The following is a 25,040-nucleotide window of genomic DNA, read 5'->3' as shown; positions in this document are numbered from 1 at the left end:
TCACTGGAAATCTGACAACTTCACATAGATAAATTGACATATTACAATGATATGTATGGATTTACCCAGTTATAAAGACCCTAGTGATGTGTTAATGTTTTATCTTCATGACAAATACAATAGCCACACAAAAATTGGATTATAGTTCGTTAAAAGCTGTATCAAATACATGAAGGTAAATTACAATCCCCAAAATCAAGCCATGTGCAATGAACTAGTTTTCCTCTTCAACTCATGTTTGTGTGTGTGCACGCAAACACACACATTTACATATACACAGAACACATGGGCAAACAGTGTCCAGGTTCAGTGCCTTGCTCAAGGACACTTTGGCAGTGGGGGGATACATTGGCTGTTGCAGGGAAAAAAAACTCCAGTTACAGAACGATCTCTCTCTGAACACCAGATCAGCATATCGTACCCTGTTTTTTGTCAGATCAACCCAAAATCCCCACAGAGGAATGGATCTACTTCACAGAGAATCGCTATCATCTCTGAACTTGCAGCTTCCCCTTTCTTCCTTACAGCGTCGATGACAAAACGAGCCTTGTCACTTTTCATTTGCATCTCGTCCGCTGACTCCCTCTCAGAGTCAGTTATCACAGTTTTCTCAAACAGCTTGTCCAGCAGACTTTTGAGCACAGGTCCTGATATCCCATCGATGAAGCTGCTCCGTATGTAGAACAGCCTCTCGTTTGAAGGGAGACTCAGACCGCTCTGAACCTGGGGCTTTCTTAGGGCATCTGACGAAAGACAAACTTGCCTTTCCCATACACACTGGGGATCATTACTGTGTTTTAGAAGCAGCTTAATATTTTTCATGAACTTTTCTAAAACCACTTGGAATGTGGGGAAGTAGTTGTTGTCGGATTCACTGTAGAATTCTGCCTCTTTTGGTTGTATTAGAATTGAGTCATCTTCAGGAGAAGTGGACAGTGTGTACTCCTGCTCTGGGTGTAGTTTACAGCGTGAGGATATCTCTATGAACCTCTCATCTTTATTTCGTTCCCTCCTTCCGTTCAACACATCACGGAGCACAATGTTTCCAGGTAGCAACAACATATTGAGGAAGGATGTGAGATCAGGATCAACTGGGGGGTTGTAGAACAGCAACACCAACGCCCGGATCGGTACAGGGGGCGAGTTTTCATCCTTGACATTACCAAAATCAGAAAATCCAGTGATGTTCATAATAACATGAGTTTCTGTTATCTTATGGGGAAGGATGAACTCAGTTCCCTCGTCTGTCACATGGGCAACTGACAAGAATTCACATCCACCTGCAGAGCGGATCTCACAGTGTGGAAGATGAAGTTGACAGACAGACTGCTGGTGGCATTTTATGTCAAACAGCGGTCCTGCAGGCTTCTTACTATAGCGGGCTAGTAGTCTCTGGTTCCAAGGGACAGTCCTGTACACCACATCTCCTTCTCCCTCCATGTTAAACACTAGACCTGTCACCCTGCACTGGTACAGGCCTGGGTAGGTGCACTGGAACCTGTAGGTTTCCTTGTTTTCATGGACAGCAATATCAGGTGTAAACCTCTCATAGCTGTCTTGTAACAGGATATCAGGTAAGCTATGAGACCGCATGGCTCGTGTATATTTATTGTTCTTTGTGATGGGATCTTGGCTCAGTGAGGGCATGCTGTGAGAATGAGGCAAGGAGCTCCAAAGGGGATCTAGGGAGGAGCATGAGAGGTGGAGGTGGGAATGGACTGGCAGGATGTCAACAGTTGAGGGATGGCCAGTTGTGGCCTGTGGTACTATTTGCCCTGGGGCATCGTGGTTGCCTACTTGCTCCATTTCTGACAGAAGTTCCTCTCTTGCATCTTCTACTGGGCTTTCTTCAGTGCTAATGGAGGAGCTCATGGTGTCTGTGGTTGAGTGGTGGCCGGCTGTGATCTGTGACAGCATTTCCTCTTGGGCATCGTGTCTGTCTCCTGACTCGCTTACTGAGTCCAAACACACATACCTGCATGCATCTTTCACTGTGTCTCCTTCAGTGCTGATGGGGGAGCTCTGCAGACCCACTGGGCTGATTGGTGGACATGGAGGACCAGCAACAACTGGGTTGATGGACGGACAGCAAGTGCTGCCATGGTCTGTGGCATCACAGACCTGGTTATCTGATGAGTTTAGTCTGTGTTGATCATAAACAGATGAAGATTGCAACTTGTGTCTTCTTAATGTGTTCTTGGTGCGGCGGAAGACAGAATCAGGCCTGTGACTTTTCTCTTTAAGTCTGTAGTCCCCTTTATGCACTTCCTGTCTCTTGCTTGATGCTTGTGTAATGGGGCCTGTGAATTTTTTTTTTGTACTTTTTTTTGGGAGGAGGAGGTGAAGAAAAGCATATCCCAGAGTAGGCATCAGCTGCAGAGGAGCTAGGTGTTGCATCTTTTAGCTGTTTCTGTGAGTCAACAAATCAGAATCAGAAGGATCAAATTGTATTGTATCAAATGCATATTGTATCAGAATCAAATGTATTGAGAGAGAGGATATTGCTGGTATTAGCTGGCATTAGCATCTGGGTGCTACAAGACCTCTGGTCTCACTGCTGACTCTCCTGTACTTGACTCTTTCTTCTCCTCTGGTGTGTTTCCTGCCTTGCTACGACTCCATCCTTCATCCAAAGTAGAGGGGATCAAGAGCTTGCCTTTTCCTTTTTGACATTTCATCTTTTCTTCTTTTTTAACTTATCCTTGCCATTTTCACCTCATCCTAGACCCTAAAAGACAGAGAGAATGTAAAATGCAAGTCCCCCATGGTAAATTCATTCTAGCATAAAGGTTTCAAGTGTCTTTAACTGATCAAATACAATTCTACATAGGTGCTTCCCCTCAATAACTAAAAGGATAGTTACATTAGATCCTGTTAATTAGTAAATGCCTCCAGAATCCCATGAGTCTCGTAAAACATCTAGTGGGCATAGCCTACTATCAATTTAATTGTGTGTGTTTGCACCCGTGAGTCTGAGGGGTTGATCGGTACTTGAACAGGAACCTGGACAGCTTTGTCTCCACACTACCCTCCCCCATCTTCTTGATTCCCTCCTTGAACACACGCACGGCACGCTCAGCACAGCCATTTGAGGATTTCCCAACTCTGACTGACTTCCAGCGTCCCTGCGATGCATTCAATCGGCTGACAACACGCATTTCCCTATTTAAATCGCAACCAATAACGCACCATAAACATTCAATAAATTCAAAGAGTTTGGACACGCAGGAAGAAAGCTCCTGTCAACAACGGCTACAGTCAAAACCAACAATATTATTATAAAGCCTAAAGTCTGAGCTTACCATCAGATGGAGATGCTGAATCAAACTAGTGTCCAACTCTGCTGATGACTGGACTATGTTCACTTTAAACCGTGTACTTATCAGGCACATCTTGAATGAGTGTATGCTAATCTACCGGTATGTCTACTGATTAACTAGTAGAAGTTTTAGTGCACATTATAGTCACGTGATAGGCTACTAAATTTAATTGTGTGTGTGTTCTGGTCACACACTCTGCCTGGACACACACACACACACACACACATCCAGGCTGTTTAATCTAAGGCTGTTTAATCTAGACACAGCAATTTGCAAACATATCAGCTTTAATGTTTTTACTGCAAGTCACTTTGGGATCGTTTGGCTTCTGGAGACTTGCATTATGCTGGACGAGCTGCATGGAGACATTTTATGGTTATTTTCCGTTATTTTTTTTAACCGTGAAGTCAGATCAAGTGAGGTCCCCAGCAACTTCAGCTGTTTTGGAGAAGGCTTTTACGTTCCGCTGTGGAGCTCAGGACCTGCTGCTGTACGGACTTACAAACTTCACCCGAGTTTCAGCTGGCATGATGGGGGTGAGTAGATAATGACTGGATTTTCATTTTTACTTTAAAGGAACTATTCCTTTAAAGTAATATCTGAACGTTTTCATTTCATTTATTTCAGTTAGTGTTTGGATGTTTTTCAGTTACTGTGTGGGAGAAATTCTTAAAAAAAAAAAAATCTGTGTCAATTTACCTGGAAAGCCTTTACCTGTGTAATGTCATTGTTGAGAATAAAGGACCGTTTATTATTTAGTCACCAAATAAAAAATGTTCTCTTTTTGTAATCTCTGATCCAAGCTCATTTATTCTAAAACAATAGAATACCAGCTTCATTTTTCTAAGCTTCTTAAATGTCTGGATCAGTCTAAATATTTTTTCAGCGCCGGTCACAATACAGCCTGGACCCAATAACAGCAAGAGGACCGTAACATTCAAAACAGTTTGGTGCATTACAACATTTTAATGTGCTTTATAGCACTGATGCAGGCTATTTTTCAGGCTATTTTGTACACCTGTCATTCATGCATCTTTTGCTATTTGTCAGCTTCTACTGCACAAAATCTCCATCTTAACAAGTCAGTTAATCAAGTCAGCTATCATTTAATTTTCTTACGATAAGTGAAACAATCTGCCAATAGGATTAGAAAAATTCACTTGTTTCCAATGCAAATCAACTAGTTTCAGTAATTTAGTAGAATCAAGTGTCATCTTCGTGGCAGCAGTGCAGTGATCTGCTTTATTCTGACTGGTTTCAACAGACTGAGACAACAGACAAGTGAAGCTGCATTGGAGACAAGTGGAGTTATCTCTCCTCACTGCAGAATGTTTCTCTTGGTTTAAGAAAAATAAGATTTGAAGTTGAATATGAGACTAAATGACTTGTTAAGATGGACGTTTTTTTTTTAAATGAGACACTTTACTTTTACTGAAGTAGATTTTTACAGCAGTACTTTTACTTAAGTAAAATATCAGCAAAGTAGCAGTACTTCTACTTGAGCAGGACAGTCTAGCGCTCTTTCCACCACTGCCAACAACCATGTGTCCCGACATTGAACCTCAATCTGCTGATTCATTAGAAGTCGGCCTGGATAAGAGCATCAACTAAACCCCCTAAAAATGAAACTCCCATCTCTCTCTCTCTGTGGTTAAGGTGTAATTCTCTCTGTGGTTTCTGCTGTAGGTGGTGGCGATTGACTGACACTCATTTCTAGAAAACGCCTGAAACAAGTGAAGCTGCATTGGAGACAAGTGGAGTTATCTCTCCTCACTGCAGAATGTTTCTCTTGGATTAAGAAAAATACGATTTGAGGGCTGAATATGAGACTAAATGACTTGTTAAGATGGACGTTTTTTTGCAGTGTAGCTGCACTATAAACATCTGAGACTGTTCTAACGTTGCAGCACTGGATCAATTCTTCAGCTGTAAATGTACTTGTAGTGTTTCTGTTTAGTCTCCTGTCATACAGAACGCCTTGTCTGCACTAAATGTGATCTGTGATGCACATGCTGTAATGTGTAAATCCTGTATTGTGTAACTGTCTTGTAATGTGTCAGCTCCACTGAACCAGGAGCCAGGTCAAACTCCTGAGTGAATTAAAGCGTTTCTGATTCTGACAGGAGTATTTAGGAGGAATTAACTGGGATTTATTTTGTTATAAATGGATTTCGGCAGGAGCAATTTACAAAAAAAAAATGATATTCAACTAAACTGTTTTGACCATAACTTGTGTGACCATGACTCCAGATGAGTTTTCTGAAATACTTTAAGAGGAGAGAGAATGGGAGATAAATAGAAGAGACACGCATACGTCCTAATGAAGAGAAAGAAGGAGAAGAAGGAGAAGGAAAGAGAAGGAGAGGGAAGTGGAGACTAAGAAAGTTTCATCCAATTTTCACTCTAACTCTGATATTGGTGGAAAAAAAACAACACAAATCTAAATGTAAAAACAACAGGAAAACACATTGCAAATATCTGTTTTTTTTTTGGTGAGGCTGAAGCCTATTTTAAGGCCGATTTGAGAAGACATCCCATTGGTTCTCGTCCCTGATCAGTGGCCAATCATGAGTCGACAGTGTTAATAAAGTTTTGGTTCACACAGGAGCAGTGTGTGTAGTTCAGGTTCACCTCCAGCGGCGGCAGCAGCAGTGACAGGGCGGGGACCGGAGCCGGGAGAATCCGGTATCTGCACCCAGACACGAGACAGTTTATCTTTCCTCCGATTAATCAATTAAGAATAATTAATTAACTCGAGCATGGCGCCGCTGTCTCTCCAGTCCGGTGTGGAATACGCCAAAACTCTGCTGCCGGAGACTCTGCTGAGGTGGGTGAGGAAAACCAACATGTTTTCCAGCAGGAATATATAGGTATTTTTTTGCATATCAGGTAGAAGCTTTTTTCAGAATATTTCTACCAGGAGAAAAGTTAAAGCTTTAGACTTTATGGTGGCCATTTTAACTAAAAAAAAAAATCACTAATACTGGGTCTGTGGTAGCCTACTCCATAGTGAGTTTATAGTGACCATATGGTACTTTATGTAGACCTATATTTATTGATTACCCATCACTATAATATTTATATAAAATCCGGATTTAGGTTATATAGTGTGGCAGTGAGTTTACAGCGATCTTATCTTCTTAAAGCTAATTTTTGGAATAGTTGTTATAGTAATAGTTGTAGTTTTGGGATTTTTTTTTAATTGTATTTATCTTTTTTTTGGTGAAGTGCCGTGCCTAATTTGACACTCCAATTAGGCACGAATGGTTTGTTGTTTTTAATGAATGGAAGAAACCTGCGTGTATCATCCCAGAAAGTTTAATTAAAGAGATTTTTTTTAATGTTTCCACCTTAGCCAAGCCTTTCACCAGCTGTCCTGCCTCTGCAACTAATCGGAAATGTACAAAAATGGAGAAATGGCTAAATGCATCGCGGTTTGTCTACAGTTAGAGACTTTTCGTTTGCACTAGGATATAGCCTATGCTTTTGTCTCAGTTTGGTCTTATCGCTGTTTGGTCGTATGGTTGGCAATGAGACTGGTTGTGCACGAGCCTTTTGGTGGTTTTTGTCATTTTATCGTGTGTTTTTTTTTTTTTAAGCCCTGTCTGCAAACCAAACTTGACATTACAGGACACAACATTTGGATGAAATTGTTTTGAATGAATATTGGGCAATGTTGGTTAATCCTTAATTGGCAGCGAACCGGTGTTGTGCAAAAAACTGTAGCCTACCTCCTAAAAATGGGTTTCCCTGGCAGTGTGTCCTCGTCTTGTCCTCGGTGTGTGTTGCTGCTCTGCCGCTGCATCGGGACAATATCTTGGGGGAAGTAAATAGACAAATGTATCGCCTGACTGACAGCCTCCTGTATGATCTCCTTTTCTTGAAGCACATTTTGCAGGTGAAATCGTTTTTTGGCACAACACCTCTTCTGTTTGTCTGGCGGTGGGAATGAGACCAAAAACCCTCCAACACTGAAACCATCAGAATTAACTGATCTGACCAAAGTCCAGCTCTAAGCTCTGCAGCATTTGGAACAATTACATTTTGTCTTGACCTGAAAATGCTTGTACAGTTTCATAACTACAGATAGTTGCACACAAAAACTACTCTGAAGTATGGGAACTGTTAACATGTTGTTTGGCAGGTCAGTCTCAGTCCATCACCTCCTGCTGCATCTTTTCTTCTCAGCACTTGTCAGCTGATGTAGCATAATAGTGGTTCAATATTGGGGATGTGATGGCTTCTGTGATGCTTGTGTCCAGGGGCGGACTTAGTGATTTGGGGGCCCTAGGCAAAGGCAAGCATGGGGCCCTCTGAATCCCAACCCTTTCCCTTTTTTAATCCATCCTTTAGACATATTACCATCAAGTTGGAATAACCCACTATAGCCTGACTGATTAGGATGAGTGACCATGACTGAAGACTGAAATAAATTATTGTAACAGAAAGTACATTTATTTTATATTGATTAAAAATAAGTTTACATTAGTTCTATTCTTGTCTTTTTTGGGGGCCCTCGGGCTGCCGGGGCCCAAGGCAATCTCCTACCTTTGCTTGATGGTAAGACCGCCCCTGCTTGTGTCTCCGGTGTCTGGCAGCTCTTTCCTGGGAAAAATCCTCTGCTGTTTGTTTGGAATCAACAGAAGAAGAAGAACTGGGTAGTTAGCATGAGCAGTGATAGCCGCCATGGCTGAACAGACAGAGAAGAGAGAAACTCAAACCGCAGCAACAGAAAAATCCAAGCTCCGCCCACACTGTTTGATTGACAGGTGATCTGTGGGAAGAGCAGAGCAGAAACACCACAGTGAGGCTGAGGGATGGAGACAGAAACCTGACCTCCTCTTTCACCTCTGACTCCTCCTACTCCTCTGCCCTCTGCAGGTCGGTCTCCTCGGTCCAGTCGTCTCTCTCTCATCACTTCCTGTCCTCGGCTCCGCCTCCTCGCTGCTTTAAGGTTTGCACCCACAGCAGGAAGAGACGCCGCGGCCTGGTGGCGTCCTCTGTGGACCAGCTGCTGGAGCAGGTAGCAGGAACGGCTTCCCATCCAAACCTTTAGCTTCACATGACATGCAGGTTCAACATTCTCACAAAATATTGTCTCATGGTAAAATCCCCTATTAAAACGGCTTTGAAAACTATTGAACTAATATGAGAAAGATAGTAGTTTCTCAAAGCGATGCAGACAGCAGCTATGGACGACTACATTTTAAGTTAAATTTTGCCACTGTATTTACAGGTTTTCAGCTTTGGTCAACAGTCTCAAAATGTTTGTTGGCCATACAAATCTACCTATGATACCTACCTATACCTACCTGTGATTGAAATGGGAGGCAATGATGACCATCTCAACTACAGCATATCATATAAAATAACCAGTTTCTGAAATGTAATGTCAGCGCTTCCATGCAGTGTTTTGGAATGGACCAGAAAACCATTCAGGAATTCCTAAAACATTTCTTTCAGAGAAAAACCAAAAAGGAACTCTCCTGGAACGTTCCTGTAACGGGAACGTTACTTTGCAACCTAATGGGAATGTTCTCCTAACCTTAGAAAAATGTGGCAATCTATTGGAGTGGAAATGAACCATAAACCTGGGGCCAGTTGCATAAAGATAGACCTGGTCTTAGACTTAAATGTGGCTTTAAGTCAAACTTGCTATAGACATTTATATTTACTTGTTCCTACCACTTCTTGGTTGTGGGGAAGGTGGCTAACATTCCTACCTCCAAAGTAAGTCAGTTGTAATATTTAAGTAACAGACAGTCTTAATTAGACTAGTCCAACCTGAGAGTCTAAGACCAGTCTAAGGCTTAGACTAGTCTTAAACTAGCCTTATGCATCTGGCCCCTGGTTGCTACCTCCAAACTAAATCTCATTTGTGGGGTTCGAAAGGAGATGTAGTGTGTGAGGATCAAAGCTGGAACCTTTGAGGATTTATTCTACTCTGAAACCAGTTTACAGATGAACAGTTTCTAAACCCCATGCAGGCTGAGTAGTTTGTCCCCCTGTCCAGGCGGCCCGGGTGTTCCTGCTGTCCTCCCAGGTCCTGACTCTGGTGCTGGAGGAGGACGGGACCCTGGTGGACTCCGAGCCGTTCTTCCAGTCTCTGCCCAGCAACACGGCGCTCATGGTGCTGGAGCGGGGAGAGGTGTGGACGCCCAGCAAGGTGAGGAGGAGCAGAGGGGAAACACACACCGGTGGAAGGAACTAATGAAGGAACTGAGAAGCTTTTTTTGTCTACGTTTTGAGTATTTTTTTAAATCACTATTTTTACTTAATTAGATTTTGACTGAGATATTGTGCTACATTTGAAATCCCTACGGAAGAGGATTAGGGCCACATGTGAAAAATTTATTTGAGTTCTGACTTTAAAGTCAGAATTCTGAGAAAAAAGTCAGAATTCTGAGAAAAAAATCAGAAAAAAGTTCTGACTTTCTGACTCTGTTTTGTCAGGTAAAAAAAAAAAAAAAAAAAAAGTCAGAATTCTGACTTTAATCTCAGAATTCTGACTTTTTTTTTTTATTTTTTTTTTTCATCTGACAACTTTTTTTTTTGGTGGCCCTAATCCTCTTCCGTAGAAATCGCATCCAGAGAACAGATTGTTTTGGTTTTTTTGGGCTGTACGTAAGATATGCATCACAAACTGGACAGTTTTAGAAGCGTAATCTGGTTTTACTTTATGTACTCAGAAGTAAAGTTGTTGTTTTTTTATTTAATTAAAACAACCTAGTTCCAACTCTGTTCTCTCATACCTTTTTAGAATTGCATGGGAAAATCACATGTAACAACATTCTCTTTTACATATAAAAATAAAAAGTGACTTTAACTCTGAGTGCATTTTAAACTAGAAAACATATGGAAAAAAGTAACTGTACTTTTATGTTTTCATTTCAAAGGCTTTTGCTCCTTTAGCTGCAGGCACACTAAAGAACAAATTATCAGTGTAATTTCAGATGCAAATAAAACTTTATTTAAAGAGTGAATAGTATCAGAACTAGAAGGATTTTTTTCTTCCTCTCTGGAGTCAGTTTGGGGTTTGAAAGGCAGATTTTGTCAAGACAGTCTATGAACTGTGAAGCTCTTTCTGCAATTCTGCCACTAGAGGGCAGCACTGTCACACATTATAGTGAGTTATGATGAGCTGAGAGTTTCCTGACTGAAATCTTGTGTGTGTGTGTTAGGGGCAGTTAGGTCAGTGTTGAAATATTTTGTAGGGATTTGTTATAAAATATACTACTCCACTTAAGATAATGACTTTTGCAAGATTAAGGGTGTACATTTTTTTTTTTTGGTGGGGCAGGAGTGTCAGTGGAGCATCATACCTCAAATCTGTAGAACATCACAGACGATTTAATATTTGACTCTGTTTAATGTGAATCATGTCAGAGCTTCCCGAGCTTCCGGCAGCCTAAGAAGAATGGGATTGCCAAACTGACCTTTGACCTCTACAAGCTGCACCCTAAAGACTTCCTGGGCTGCCTCACCATCAGGGCCACGCTGTATGAGATGTACACACTGTCCTACGACTTCAGATGCACCAGGGCCAAGCACATCCTCAGGTGAGGAGACCTGTCACCTCATTATGTCATCGATACCCACTCTGAACCTGTTGTCTGTCACAAACTCTGACTCAGACTAATGATACTCAGGGAAATGTCTGATTCTCCTTCACACAATCAAACAAATTGCTTGGTCAAAAATAAATTCAGGTGATTCCCTCACCTTCATGCTCTCACCAACTCACATTATTCAGTCAAACAAATGATTCCCAAATCATTTGCACATGGAAAGTCAATTTATTTAAAGGGGCAATAAGTAATCTATGACCTTTATTGACATCTATTGGTGACCAGTAGGAACTGCACCAACACTGATCGAACTAATCTCCCTCCCTTCCTGTACTGTGGAGCTACGGTGGCCTGTAATTGACAAACAGTAGTCACAGTTTCATATTATAGCAATGGCAAATGGCAATCAATTTCTCCACAAGCAGTAAGCTAATATGAGCCTCAGCCCGCCCAAGGTTTCTTCCAAGTTTTCCTACCAAGGTTTTTCTTGGGAGTTTTTCCTTGTGTGCATTTAGGGTCTAAGGCTGGGGTGCCGGGTAAATTAGGCTATGTAGAATAGGTAGTTTGTTTTGTCTTGCTCAATCTGCTCTTGCCTACCGGTGATTTTTTTTGTTTGCTAAGTTTGTCTTACATAACTTTGTTCACCATTGATTGTGTTTAGTTAGACCTAGCTAGACACACTCTCTGTAAAGTCCTCTGAGACATGCTTGTGACAAAGGGCTATATAAATAAACTTGACTTGACTATGGAATAATTGAATTTATTTAAGTTGAAACTGATTGTAGAAATCAAACTCATGATGCTCTTACCCAGTTTTTATACTATTAAAACCATATTGCATTGAAAAGTCCTAGATATTTAGTTTTCTTTAAGATATTAAATTGATACTGGACTCTTGATTTGTTCTGACTTGACTTGCTGTTGTACATTTAGACTCGAGACTTGACGTTAATGACATGGACTTGACTTGGACTTGACTTGGTAATCTACATTTAGACTTGGGACTTGACTTGAGACTTGAGACTGACTTGGGACTCGAGCGAAGCTGACTTGATCACACCTCTGGTTTCAAAAGCCAGAAATCTCAGCAGAGCTTGAGTCATTTGTATTGATCCAACCTCCTGCTGATACATCATGGTTATTTTAAGCTGTAGGCTAGTACAAATCATACTTACTGCCCCTTTTAAACATGCAGCGGTGTTCTTTTTCTACCTGCTCTACACTGAATAGACATGAGACTTTTCCCCCTCCACCTCCTCTCTCAGGTCGGTGCTGCACTGCCTCACCCACATCACCAGACTGACCGGTCAGCTGCTGCTCTACACATCCTCCTCCATCCTGCAGCTCACTGGAGAGGAGCACTGCTAGCTCCGTGTGCATCCATAGGTGCTGAACATGTGTGAAACTGTGACATTTATTTACAGCCTTTTTGCTGCAATGGCAGGACTGAATTCAACTGTTCATTAGAGCTTTACAGCCATCTTGCAAACATAAATTCAGTCCATCAGGAGGATGATAACGTGTGTGTGTGTGTGTGTGTGTGTGTGTGTGTGTGTGTGTGTGTGAAAAACTGAATTCAGCTAGTCATGAAATGCATTTAGAGGCTTTTTGCTTTGATATAAAATAGTTGAATTCTCTCTTTTTTTTATTGAATGATCTTCCTCTTGTCCAGATTTGATTCTTCAGTCTTGTTTTTTTTTTAGTCGGGCCATCTGAATATCCCTATTGTGTGTGTGTGTGTGTGTGTGTGGTTTTATAAACTGTAGTGGTGGGAGGAAAGTATTTCTGAAATGTTGCGGGTCAAGACATTTCAACTGTTGAGAAAGATTTTCTGGATGTTTTAGCTTTTGAACGGCCTCATTATGTTGAGCTGTGAAGTGTGTGTGTGTGTGTGTGTGTGTGTGTGTGTGTGTGTGTGTATGGAGGAGAAACAAGTTGGGAATCATCCATGGTGGTGAAAATGTGATTGTAAGTCAAATTTATAAATAAAGATTTGTTTTCTAAAAGTCTGAGTTCTCTGTATCTTTTGGTGCTTTGTTATCAGTGAATCTTGAAAGTGATTCTTCTTCTATTAAATTAACTGAATTGGTTGTTTTTGTGACCAAATTTTTGTATTACTTTGTTTTCATATTCATAAGATGAGGATGAACAAAAAGGACAATTTGTCAGCATCATAATGCTTTTATCACCTCACAACTGCTTATATTTTTATTAGTTTTATTGTTTTACTTTTTATTTATTTCTGTGCTTGTATTCTATTTTCTTTCCCCTGCTGAATCCTTTCACATTCACTGCAATGATCTAATTTCCCCGGGGAATCTCAGTATCATCCGATCTTCTGTCACAATGTAGCAAGCATTTTGAGAACATCTCTACTTCCTTAATGTGATGTATTTCCTCTTGAAACAGGATGTTGGGGGCGGGACTTAACGCAGGGAGGGATCTCTCAAAAGTGTAAAACCAATGGGAGATCAGTTAGGGAGAGAAAGGCAGTTTGATTGGATGGGAGGGGTGGGAATGTTAAAAAAATCTGTGATGTTTTATTGGTTGGAATTTGTATTTACGCCTCCTGGTACACGATGATGTCACAAATAAAGATTTTCTGTCTTCCAGGAAGTAAGAGTAATGATATTTTGATATAGAAATACAATAAAATAACTTTTTGGACATTTGTTTTTTGGCATAAACTGTCAGATAGGTGTATGGATAGTTAGAATGAGCTAAAAAGGCGAAAGTAACTTTTCATGTCAGCGTGACTTTAACTCATCTGCCGCTCAACTGACCTTATATTTTTAAATCTATTTTCTATAACTGGGCTAAAGACTGAAGAAGCAGCAGCTGGTTCACTGTGGGCAGTGAGCAGGCCGAGCAGCAGACCCTTCAGTGGTAAATCATCTTGTGTTTTGTGGCCAACATCTGAATCCATGTAAACTGAAACTGAGCTGCAGGCTCTGAGCTCCGCCTCGGAACAGCTGAGCTCCACGCGCTCCCTCCTCTCCCTCCTCTTCCTCCATGCTTCCTTCTTCACTTCTCCACACCGACCATAAAGCAAGTTGATATGTGTTAAGTTGTTAACACTGAGTACATTAAGTTTCCCATTAGTTCTAGTGTAAATTTACGCTGTTATTTTGCTTTTTGTTTTTTATTTTTAACCACTTTTATTTTGAATGTTGTTCCTATTTATCAACTTTTATATGTTTAGTAGGCCTATTCTTGTTTTTATACACATTTTTTTATGTACTTCCTTCATATTTTACTTTTCATGTATTTTATGCACTTATAAACGACTGTTGAAACTGTTTTTAGAAAATATATATGTTTTTAGATAATTCTATATGCTATATATTTTTTCTTATTTCATACATGTATTTTAATTGTTAAACTTTTCCTTTAAATGATTTAAAGGAAAAGTATTTTCTAGTCTTGTTTTTAATCCTCATTGCAAAGCACACTGCACTGTTTTTAGATACAGTAGGCTAAGTGCTAATTATGTTATTTTTTATTCTTATTTTCTTTTAGGTGTTTATTATATTTTAGCCAATTGTATTTTGAACATTATTATTCATTATTATTATTATTATTATTGTGATTATTATTATTATTATTATTATTATTGTTATTATTGCCACTACAGCTCTTTTGTATGACAGAAAGGGAAGTGGACTACGAGTTAAGGTGGAGGGAGACAAACTGGGTTTTGGAACGGGACGGATCCCATGGGTGCCCTCAGGGCGTGGTCGCGTGAACGCGCTTCAGATGAGCAGATGAACTCGGCGCGCGTTCGTGCGATCAGTCAGATCAGAAGTGGGACGCACGCTCGCATCCAGCAGTCAAAAAAAAACAAAAAACTTTGATCACAACCAGAGAAGGAAAAGAAAGAAGAAAGATGAGGGAGATAGTTCACATCCAGGCCGGACAGTGCGGGAACCAGATCGGGACCAAGGTACAGAAGCTTCTGTTTTATCTCATTCTGGAATATTTCTCATATGAAACTGAAAAAGTTTCTGCGAAGAAGTTTACAAGACGACAGGAACGAGTTAGTCCTTCCTTCCCTAGAGGAAAATCCCCATACTCACTATAATATCCTTATAATATTCTTATAGACACTGTTTTACTTCTATCGAGACTTTATAGTGACTTTAGAGTACTTGATGGTATTTTGATACCACTATGGTATCACTGTAATATTCCTATGATATTCCTGTATGGACTTAGAGTGTGTCTGCGGTACTGAATAGTCAGTTTATACTGACCATATAATATTTTTTACTTTCTATACAAGTAGAAGACGCAGAAACGAGTTTCTCATGCCTTCCCCAGCGAAAAATCCCTGTAGGCCTACTCACTATAATATTCTTATAATACTCCTATAGAGACTGTTGTAGTGGTATTTTATCTTCTATGGTAGTACTATAATATTACTATAGGGACTTATAGTGTGTGTATGGTATTCAATAGTGAGTTTATAGTGTCTTTATAGTAGGCTACTTTAAGGTATTTTATCTCCTATGATTCTATAATATTCTTATAATATTAGGGAATATAGTACTTTATCTCCTATGGTATCTCTATAATATTCCTATAGGGACTTGTAGTTTTGATGTGATATTTGTATAGTGTCCTTTTCAGATTTATCACATTTATCATATGAATACTATTTGTAAGGTTTCTACTGAGAATTTTAATAAGTTACTGGTCATAGATTTGCGTCATTCTGAACAGGGTGTGTGAATGAATTAACCAACTGACTCCCTCCTCCATGCCAGTGCCCTGTAATAACCTTCTAACGGCGCTGTGAACTCTGTACCACTGTGAGACTATTCAAGGAATCTGGGCTGGGGATGACGCTCTGCCGCTTTAAAGAAACACACAGCGACTTTACTGGAAGTTTTTAAGTCCCAGAAGTCATATCGGATTCTGCAGAAGGGCACAGTGTCGGCCCGCGCGATCAAAACTGATACGAAAAAGAGAACGTGAGACAGAAATGAGAGAGGAAATGGGAGAGAAAAGAGCCAAGTCAGCAGCAACTGGCAGAGAAAGAGAGACAAGAAGAAGTGAGGTGGGATAGCAGCAGTGACACAGCGATTTATGCAAAGATTACAAAGTAGGTTGTAGCCTATATAAAAGTGCAAAAATAGCCCTATAATATTTTAGAAGTATGTACATTTATGACATTAAATCCCGTCTAATCTAACATATTGTAGATTGGAGTTTTAGTTGGACAAACACCAGAGAGCAAACTAATAGTGAATCAACAGAGAATCAATGTTAATGCATCAACTATAGGGATGGGACGATATATCGAAATTCAATATATCGCAATACAAAAATGTGGCAATAGGTATTGTGGGTCAGACAAATGAATCGCGATATCAGCTCCATGTTATTCTGCTGTAGTAATCACTAATTAGACTCTTGACCATCACAGTTTCACAAGCTCTCCATCCAAATTATATTATTGTCACTTTGTAATGACATTTTTAAATTGTTATTTACATTCTAGGCTAGAAAGATTTGTGTCTCAGAAATAAACAGAATTCTGCACAGTCAGACTTTGTTGTCGTTGAACTTTTATTTATTACGTCATAGCTATTGAATCGTGAACCCCACGTGGCGTTTCAGATCGTGAGATAAGCAGATCGTTCCGTGTCTAATCGGCAACTAACACTGAATCACTGAATCATCGTTTGCACCCTGAAATAATGCTGATGCAACATTGAAAATGGATTGACAACACACAAAAACCTGGGTTATTTCTATTCAAATTCAATCACTGATTCAGCATCAAATCAACATCTAAACAATATAGAATGAACCCTGCTTTTCTGTGGGGAAGAGGAGGTGAAATCACAAATAGTTATAAAAAATGAAAGATTTAAAAGAGTTATTCATGGAATCAGTGTTTTATCAGATGGTGTACAGGTCAGAGAGACAGGAGAGAGAGAGAGAGAGAGACAGAAGGAGGGAGAGAGAAGGTGTGGCAGCAAAGTTCATGGGTCACATTTAAGGCTGCAACTAACGATTATTATCATTATTGATTAATCTACCGATTATTTTTTTAATTGATTAATTATTTAGTCTATAAAATATAAAAAAGTAATGACAAATGCTCATCACAAGTTCCCAGAGCCCAAAGTGATTCTTCAGATTTCTTCCTCAGTCTGACCAGCAGCCAAAAAACCCAAAGTAGTGATTTAATAATGAGATGAAACAGAGAAAAGCAGCAAATCTTAGTGTTTTTGAAACTGCAACCAGCAAATATTTGGTATTTTTGCTTGATAAATGACTAAATCAAAATTATAATCGATTAATTTTCTGTCCATCCACTAATTGATTAATTGACTAATCGTTTCAGCTCTAGTCACATTTAAACCTGTAATGTCAGAGGCAGAGAACAGTATAATGGTTCAGCACAAGCCTTCTCCTGCTGAGTCACCAGGACCGCCGTTATCAGGAGTGTTTTAAATCTTCTTCTTCTTCTTCTCCTTCTTCTTCTCCTGCTGCTGTGACTCATCAGTTCTGGGAAGTGATCAGCGATGAACACGGCATCGACCCCGCTGGGAACTATGTTGGTGATTCAACTCTACAGCTGGACCGGGTCAACGTGTACTACAACGAGGCGTCCTGTAAGTACAATACACTCAGAAGGTGTGTGTGTGTGTGTGTGTGTGTGTGTGTGTGTGAGTCACTACTATGAGTCACACACGTCCCCCCAAATAACTTGCCTTGTGATGCCTGAGTTTTCCCTTCCACTTGAAAAGAAATCACCTAAAATAAATCGCATGGTACGTTCCTGCACACACAGCCAACAGAGAGCATGTTAATGAGTCAGATGCTGTCAGTCAGCTTTCATTTCATTTAATGGAGGACATTTATGTCTCTATAAGCTCATGACATGTTCTAGAGCAGAGTGTATTTAGACGAGTGGAAATTAGTCTTTTCGTTTCAACATGGTTTAACACTGAGGCCCACAGTCCCAAGTCAGTCTCAAGTCTTGAGGCTCAAGTCTCAAGTCAAGTCCCAAGTCTAAATGTAGATTACCAAGTCAAGTCTAAATCTAATCTTTATTCTGTCGAAACATTGGCTTAAAGAAAGATATGTGTTTTTGCATTAAGGCTACAAGTGTGCAGCAACTCTTTTCACAAAATGTATATGTTTAACTATTGACCACACGGGTGTTTTGATTTAAGGTCATGCAATGCTGAAAATGGAATTTAGGTGTATTTTGAGCATTATAAACATGTTAAAATAATGCAGTGTAGTGTTAACAGTGTATGGCACCATGTTGAAGTGATGTCAGATAATAATAATTGTAATTCCGACTTGAAGAGCCATTCCACTGCATCTTCCAACATCTATGGAACACAAACATAAAGTTATGGGATTAGGCACAGGGTCTTCCATGAGGTTAAAATTAGAGTTAAGGTGACGATTGGATTTGTAATGAATGAACATTTTAGGTGAAAATTTTGACAGTTCCCAGTGTTGCAGGTTGAACCAGAAAGTAACGATAAGTTCTCTGTTTGTTTGTGCAGCACATAAATACGTCCCCCGGGCGGTGCTGGTGGACCTGGAACCAGGAACCATGGACAGTGTTCGCTCAGGAGCCTTCGGACAACTCTTCAGACCGGACAACTTCATCTTTGGTAAACAGTCTGGATGATGCTCTAACCTGATATTCTTTGTCACGGTCTTTAAACTGTTATCGGTACTGAGTTTTCATTTAAATCTGGCAAAAACTTTGTCAGAGGCTTAGGGTTAGACTGAGACAAGCTTGTTAGTATTCCTATTGATGCCTATGCATTTGTGACATTTTAGGAAATAATGTCCATAGTCTGGCTCAATCTCAGGGTCATGAGGCATTTCCTATAGGAGGGGGGATTGTGTCAGCTCTCAGGAATTAAAATCTGAGATAAAATCAGTGCTACAAAGTTTCTGTAGCTCACTTTCGATGAATACCAATCCTCTTGTCCTAAGATGGTAAGTAAATCAAAGTGTTTGCTTGCCAAAAATGAATGAAAATAAATCCCCTACTTTTAATGAAATAACAGATAATGTCAATTCAATGGTATGAGAATACAGTGATTACAATTCAAAAGGTTAATTGTCTTAGAGGCAAAGTTTTCTGTGTTCAGTGATAGAACAGTAATGAAACTTTACAGTGTTGAATTTCCCATAGTGTGTGCAGTAAACAGAGGAGTCAGACTGGAACGGCTCCAACGTTTGTTTTATAAACTGATGTCTCACTGGGAAAAGAAGCAGGGAGGCTAGGGATCTGCTTTATCTCTCACGCTGTCTTACACACACACACACACACACACACACACACACACACACACACACAAATCATATCAAACAGCAGGTATTCTGTCCTCTTGTATTCCCTAGCTGATAAATGGGTCACCAATGGCATGTGCGTGTTGGAGGGGCATTAACAGTGTAATGTAACTTAGCATGTGTATGTCTTTGTTAGTGTGTGTGTGTGTGTGTGTGTGTGTGTGTGTATGTGTGTGTGTGTGTGTGTGTGTGTGTGTGCTCTCGCATGCACATCCCAGCATATGTGCGTGGGTCAGGGATCTCAGCCATATTAGATTTCACAGATGGATATGTGCTTCTTCTTCTTCTTCTCGTCTGCAGGCCAGACAGGTGCTGGGAACAACTGGGCCAAAGGTCACTACACAGAGGGGGCGGAGCTAGTGGACTCAGTCCTGGACGTAGTGAGGAAGGAGTGTGAGCACTGCGACTGCCTCCAGGTAAAGATATGCAGATCGGAGTTTTAGTTATAAAAACAATTTCTCGGAGGCAGAGCTTCTCTGGAGAGAGAAATAATCTCATTGGTTGAGTTAAAGGATAAGGCCGGTGTTTTTTAATGCATTGCTTACCGTCAACAAATCCTTTGAAAATAACAAAATCAACAATGCGTTTGCTCTCCTCCCGTTACTTTCTGACTTCCCACGTTCCGTTTTTAGCCGTCAACCCGGAAGTCATTGGCTCCGATTGTAAGCTAAAAACCTTGAAACACAGCTCACAAAGACATAGTTTCCATTTTAAAAATCGCTAACTGTTACCATGAAAAGTCAGACTGTTGTAGTTATTACCAAATCAAATTCAAATGGGAACAAATTCGTCGGGGACTATTTTCTGTGCTACGGAACTACTTTCCTGAGATCGCAAAGTGGCTTATTAAGTTGTTTGAGGAAAAAGTGGTCCGGCCCGGTGCATGGTGATGATGAAATATGCTGCAGAGCAGCAGCATGGCTCTGTGACGGGTTTTTAATTGTTTTTTTAATACAGTGGAGTTCTATGGCTGCATTGGGCACCGGCTACATGGACGATATTTGCTGGCAAAACAAAATCATTGCTGATTTTGTTATTTTCATAGGATTTGTTGACGGTAAGCAATGCATTAAAAAACACCAGCCTTATCCTTTAAACCTCAGTGGGCGGAGCCTAAGAACCACAGTTTTTTGAAGCACAAGTCAACCTCTACCTGGGTCTCTAATGCAAGCAAAGACTCTGTTGAATTTCTCTACTCATTTCAGACAAAACGGGATGGAGAAAACAATAAAGGTTGGCAAGCTGGTAGCTTCCTCCTCTCTTACCTCTTGTCTTTTTCACTGAGCTTCAGTCTAACTTTACTTAGCCAGAAAATCTGTGGATCTTTGGCTCTTCCCACTGAGGTTTAACTCAACCAATCAGATTATTTGTGACTCCAGAGCCGCTCTGCCTCTGAGAAATGTTTGTAGAACTAAAACTACAATCTGCTAAAGATATACTGTTAGATTATAGCTGCTTCCAGGTTCAAAATCAACTTCAAGTCTTTAAAGCCCCTAAATGGGAGATTTGGTTTGTAGCAAAGCAACAACACAACAGATAACAACAAGAAACAAGATAAAATACAGAAGTGTCAATAAGTTGTACTTCCTCTAGTTTCACCAAACGATTGCACTAGTGACATTCTGGGGACAAATCTCATCAAATCGATCAAATCGACCTACCTGCCATCTTCCTCATCATTGTCTGCTGTCTAATAACACAGAAATGTCTTGTACCAAATTAAAAACTCTCTGTATCTGTCTGCAGGGTTTCCAGCTGACTCACTCTCTGGGTGGGGGCACCGGCTCCGGCATGGGCACCCTGCTGATCAGCAAGATCCGAGAGGAATACCCAGACCGGATCATGAACACCTTCAGCGTCATGCCCTCCCCTAAGGTACCAACAGCAAGACAAGAGTCGGCTGGCATTTTTACATGGAGGGAGAGATGGATAGAAACTTTCATATAGTTTCATTAGATCTTCTTTCCCTTGCTGTCTCTCCTCTCTTTCTTCACCTCTTTGTTGATCTCTTTCCTCTTGCTTTCTTTGATCCTCTGATCACATTGTCGCTCATCCTTTTTTCCTCTTCTCTGTCTTTTACCCTTTCCACCTGTCTAATATCCATCTCCGTCCATCTCTCTGCCTTCGCTCTCCCCCAAATCCCTTTTCCATCCTTCCGCTCACATGTCCATCTTCTACCATTTTTCTCTTATTACCCCTTATTTCATCTCCACCCACTGATCTCTTTCTCTCCTTCCTCTTGTCTTTCTTTGCTTTTCCCCATTCCTCTCTGCATCTCATCTCTCCCCTTTTTCAGGCAGCCTTTTAAAACCTTCATGCTGTATTACACCTTTTAACCGACTTAATTCCTAATCATGAGCACAATTGCAAGATTGAGCATATGTGCGAGAAAAGAAAAGGTTCTCATAACAAACGGATGTAATGTTGATTCCAAAATTTCCAAAGATTCAAAGAATTCTGGAATCGAACAGCCCTACTTATGGCAATATTTATGACAGCAAAAAGTTGGAAATTGACCATAGATTTGACCACACTGTCTTTCGCCTCTCCTCTCCATCCCTCCCTCTCTCCTCTTCCTCACTTCTCCATCTCCCCCACTTTTCTCCTCATCCCTCCTCTGCCCCTCCCTCCTTCTTTCCATCCCTCCAGGTATCGGACACCGTGGTGGAGCCGTACAACGCCACGCTGTCGGTCCACCAGCTGGTCGAAAACACAGACGAGACCTACTGCATCGACAACGAGGCGCTGTACGACATCTGCTTCCGCACGCTCAAACTGACCACGCCCACCTACGGCGACCTCAACCACCTGGTCTCCGCCACCATGAGCGGGGTGACGACCTCGCTCCGCTTCCCTGGCCAGCTCAACGCCGATCTCCGCAAGCTGGCCGTCAACATGGTGCCTTTCCCCCGTCTCCACTTCTTCATGCCCGGGTTCGCCCCTCTGACGGCGCGGGGCAGCCAGCAGTACCGCGCCCTGACCGTCCCCGAGCTCACGCAGCAGATGTTCGACGCCAGGAACATGATGGCGGCGTGCGACCCTCGCCACGGCCGCTACCTGACCGTCGCCACGGTCTTCCGCGGGCCCATGTCCATGAAGGAGGTGGACGAGCAGATGCTGAACGTCCAGAACAAGAACAGCAGCTACTTCGTGGAGTGGATCCCCAACAACGTCAAGGTGGCCGTCTGCGACATCGCTCCCAGGGGGCTCAAGATGGCCGCCACCTTCATCGGCAACAGCACGGCCATCCAGGAGCTGTTCAAGCGGATCTCGGAGCAGTTCTCGGCCATGTTCCGCCGCAAGGCCTTCCTGCACTGGTTCACGGGCGAGGGCATGGACGAGATGGAGTTCACGGAGGCGGAGAGCAACATGAACGACCTGGTGTCCGAGTACCAGCAGTACCAGGAGGCCACCGCCAACGACGGGGAGGAGAACTTTGAGGACGAGGAGGAGGAGATCAACGAGTAAGGCAGAATGTTGCAGAACGTTGCTATTGGTAAACCACTGGCCAGATCACTGATGGTAGAGTTATGATAGAACGTCACTAAAAGAACTACAATAGAACAGTGGTGAGATCTAGACAGGACAAGGCTTTCATTTCAAAACACCGTAGACTCATTCTGCAAAAACATTGTTTCTTGATGTTCATTGCGCAATATGTTCACACTCTTGAAAATGTTTCTATTTTGCAAGTAAAGGGAACAAAGTTGCTTGTAACTTCAACAATATTCAATAGAAGTTTATACTTTAATGCAAGCAAACTATTTCGTCAGAGTAGGTGTCATATTTTTCAAATGGTGGGAATCTCATTTTGGAATGAAACTCTTCACCTGTAGAACATCAAGAAGCATGAGGAAAAGAGTAAGTTGACTGAAAACTGGTAGGATTTTTGTAAAACTTATGAAGATGATATGATTTATCCGGATAAATTTGATGAAACCTCTGGACCCAGAGCCACAGATAGGGAGAGATTGGCGAAGTTGGAGCTAGAAATATGACGCGTAATTGCTGCAATTATAAAACTATTCCCTCCATGACGTTGGTTTAGTGAAATGGCCAATGTTGGACCACAACTGTGGAAATAACATGGCTGCCAATGCAAACGTCAATGACTGCACACTATCTACTGTATCTATGGCTCTGGGCAGAACACAGGGAACAACCTTATAACGTTCCTTGAACAATATTAGGAAAATGTCAATGGTTGGATCTCATATCAGTTTTACAAATACAGTGTTAAAAGACCAAGGCAACATTACATTGACCAACAAGTCACAAGGCAAAAGTTTGGTAGCACAGTTACTGAAATTTCCCCCAAAAATGGCAAGAATTTAAAACATTTCAGGAACATTCATAGACTTTAAAGAAGAGTGGTATCTTGTTGCATAGATTTAATAGACAGAGGTAGCTAATAATTAAAGTTAAATAAATATAATATAATAAATATGTGTATTAGTCGTCATATAACTGCCTTGACATACACAGGATACTTAAATTTGAAAGTCAAAAGAGAGTTTAGTATCTCTGTGTTGGCTACACACCCTAAGACACAGATACATAATACTCCTTTTTAGTTGACCACACCACTTATTGCAAAATGAGACACTTTTTTGTACTGTATTGTGTTTGAGTGTTTTGTTTTCAAACTGTGATTTTTATATGTGTGCAGCAGGTCTGGAGTGGCTGGAGAGTGGTTGAAATAAAAGCTTATTCCAAGGCCTTAAAATGTACTATGTGTCTGCTGTGTTCATGTGTATTGGATTTGTGCATCGTATCGTATGTCATGTTCCATTTAATCTGTCACTGGTTTATTTATGTGTCATATGTGATACATGATTTGTTCGTCGCGTTGCAGCTATGAAACATCGGAGGTCCCCACTAGCCAGGTTTCTATAGGTATTTATCCTGGTTTAATAGCACATAGGAACATTTCTTATCAGATCCTGTGTTTTGGTGAATGTCTGCTATATTTAAGACACTAAACCCTACCTGCTCTGCCCTGCTGTGATTGGTTGTTGGGGTGAGATCACACCTACAGTTTATTTTCTTTGGCTCAAACTATAGTTGAAAAGTTGACTTTGTTGCATTTTTGTATTCGGTTCGTTAAGGTTCACACTGACCAATTACAATTACATTTGGCGTCAGTTTGTTGTCGAAACAAATTCCAGTCCCTGTAACTTTATCTAACATGATGGACTTGTCTGTCTCTTCTTCTCTGGTGTTCAAACCAGTTCAGAACACAGCTGAATATGAGCATCAGTCCAGACTTCATTTTGTTCTGCTAGGCTTTCCAAGCATCCGTATCCTTCTACCCATAATCCCTTGTGTCGTGGGGTTGTTTTCCTGTATTTGGTTGCATTACGTTCTCACTCCTAACAAATTAAACTAAAGGAGTAAATGCTAGAGTTCAAATAAACCGTTCCAAACATAACGCACCCTTATTTAAGTTCCCCAGCGAAACAAAAACCATTTGTTACATCTACTGTCGAGTCACTGTGGCTTTGGCCTTCACATTCCTTAGACTTTTTTTTCTATATCCGTTATACTTGAACATCCATGTGATGCCGTAATGGTTACTTATTCTACTCTCTTGGCGCTGTTGCTTTGCCTCATACATTCCCTTATAATTAGCTGCATGAAATGTCGGCAATCTAGTAATTTAAAGTTGTTCTACTGTTGCAGTCGGTGTCAGTTACTGTGGATAAGAGCCTCAGCTGAAGAGTAAACATGTAGAAAGGAAATGCAAAATCAGTGAACATGCTGAAAAATAGAGCTACTAAAGTGAGGGATAATAATGTACATAATGGCTACAAGG

The 25,040-nt window shown here is 41.0% G+C and overlaps 3 protein-coding genes across 11 annotated transcripts; 2 read left to right on the top strand and 1 right to left on the bottom strand.

The window, feature by feature from the left end:
- Positions 1-432: 432 nt before the first annotated feature.
- On the bottom strand, positions 433-3,158 carry LOC139658520 (caspase recruitment domain-containing protein 8-like). The gene is made up of 2 exons (XM_071536641.1): positions 2,965-3,158; positions 433-2,143 (listed from the first exon to the last, which is right to left on the bottom strand). The coding sequence occupies exons 1-2, from the start codon at positions 3,156-3,158 to the stop codon at positions 433-435; spliced, it is 1,905 nt and encodes a 634-aa protein (XP_071392742.1).
- Positions 3,159-6,079: 2,921 nt separating this feature from the next.
- cidea (cell death inducing DFFA like effector a) lies at positions 6,080-12,256 on the top strand. The gene is made up of 5 exons (XM_071536652.1): positions 6,080-6,147; positions 8,202-8,343; positions 9,334-9,486; positions 10,707-10,879; positions 12,154-12,256. Exons 1-5 carry the CDS (start codon positions 6,080-6,082, stop codon positions 12,254-12,256), a joined length of 639 nt encoding a protein of 212 aa, XP_071392753.1.
- A 2,449-nt stretch (positions 12,257-14,705) lies between these two features.
- Positions 14,706-23,678, top strand: tubb6 (tubulin, beta 6 class V). Of its 9 annotated transcripts, none has more exons than XM_071536649.1 (6): positions 14,706-14,831; positions 17,406-17,514; positions 18,424-18,534; positions 19,526-19,641; positions 20,972-21,100; positions 21,875-23,678. In XM_071536649.1, the coding sequence occupies exons 1-6, from the start codon at positions 14,775-14,777 to the stop codon at positions 22,691-22,693; spliced, it is 1,341 nt and encodes a 446-aa protein (XP_071392750.1). In that variant the 5' UTR covers positions 14,706-14,774; the 3' UTR covers positions 22,694-23,678. The 9 variants fall into 9 exon arrangements, with proteins under 9 accessions (XP_071392750.1, XP_071392751.1, XP_071392744.1 ...); XM_071536650.1 differs by having other exon boundaries at positions 14,719-14,831; positions 19,526-19,616; position 20,972; positions 22,328-23,678; XM_071536643.1 differs by having other exon boundaries at positions 14,719-14,831; positions 18,394-18,534.
- The last annotated feature ends 1,362 nt before the right edge of the window (positions 23,679-25,040 follow it).

This window comes from Centroberyx affinis, unplaced genomic scaffold, assembly GCF_046629955.1.
Source record: "Centroberyx affinis isolate AG114_WGS23_722 - 3 ecotype Tasmania unplaced genomic scaffold, CSIRO-AGI_Caff_v1 ptg002922l_1, whole genome shotgun sequence".
NCBI lineage: Eukaryota > Metazoa > Chordata > Actinopteri > Beryciformes > Berycidae > Centroberyx > Centroberyx affinis.
This window is presented reverse-complemented; position numbering and strand designations above follow the sequence as displayed.

Excerpts from the sequence above, each read along its gene's own strand:
- LOC139658520 (XM_071536641.1), bottom strand. The coding sequence starts at position 3,158 with ATGCGTGTTGTCAGCCGATTGAATGCATCGCAGGGACGCTGGAAGTCA. Across the intron at positions 2,144-2,964 it reads TCAACCCCTCAGACTCACGG|ACTAAACTCATCAGATAACC; the intron begins GTGCAAACACAC and ends TGATCAACACAG.
- cidea (XM_071536652.1), top strand. The coding sequence starts at position 6,080 with ATGGCGCCGCTGTCTCTCCAGTCCGGTGTGGAATACGCCAAAACTCTG. Across the intron at positions 8,344-9,333 it reads TGGACCAGCTGCTGGAGCAG|GCGGCCCGGGTGTTCCTGCT; the intron begins GTAGCAGGAACG and ends CCCCCTGTCCAG. Across the intron at positions 9,487-10,706 it reads AGGTGTGGACGCCCAGCAAG|AGCTTCCCGAGCTTCCGGCA; the intron begins GTGAGGAGGAGC and ends GAATCATGTCAG.
- tubb6 (XM_071536643.1), top strand. The coding sequence starts at position 14,775 with ATGAGGGAGATAGTTCACATCCAGGCCGGACAGTGCGGGAACCAGATC. Across the intron at positions 14,832-17,405 it reads GGAACCAGATCGGGACCAAG|TTCTGGGAAGTGATCAGCGA; the intron begins GTACAGAAGCTT and ends GTGACTCATCAG. Across the intron at positions 19,642-20,971 it reads AGCACTGCGACTGCCTCCAG|GGTTTCCAGCTGACTCACTC; the intron begins GTAAAGATATGC and ends ATCTGTCTGCAG.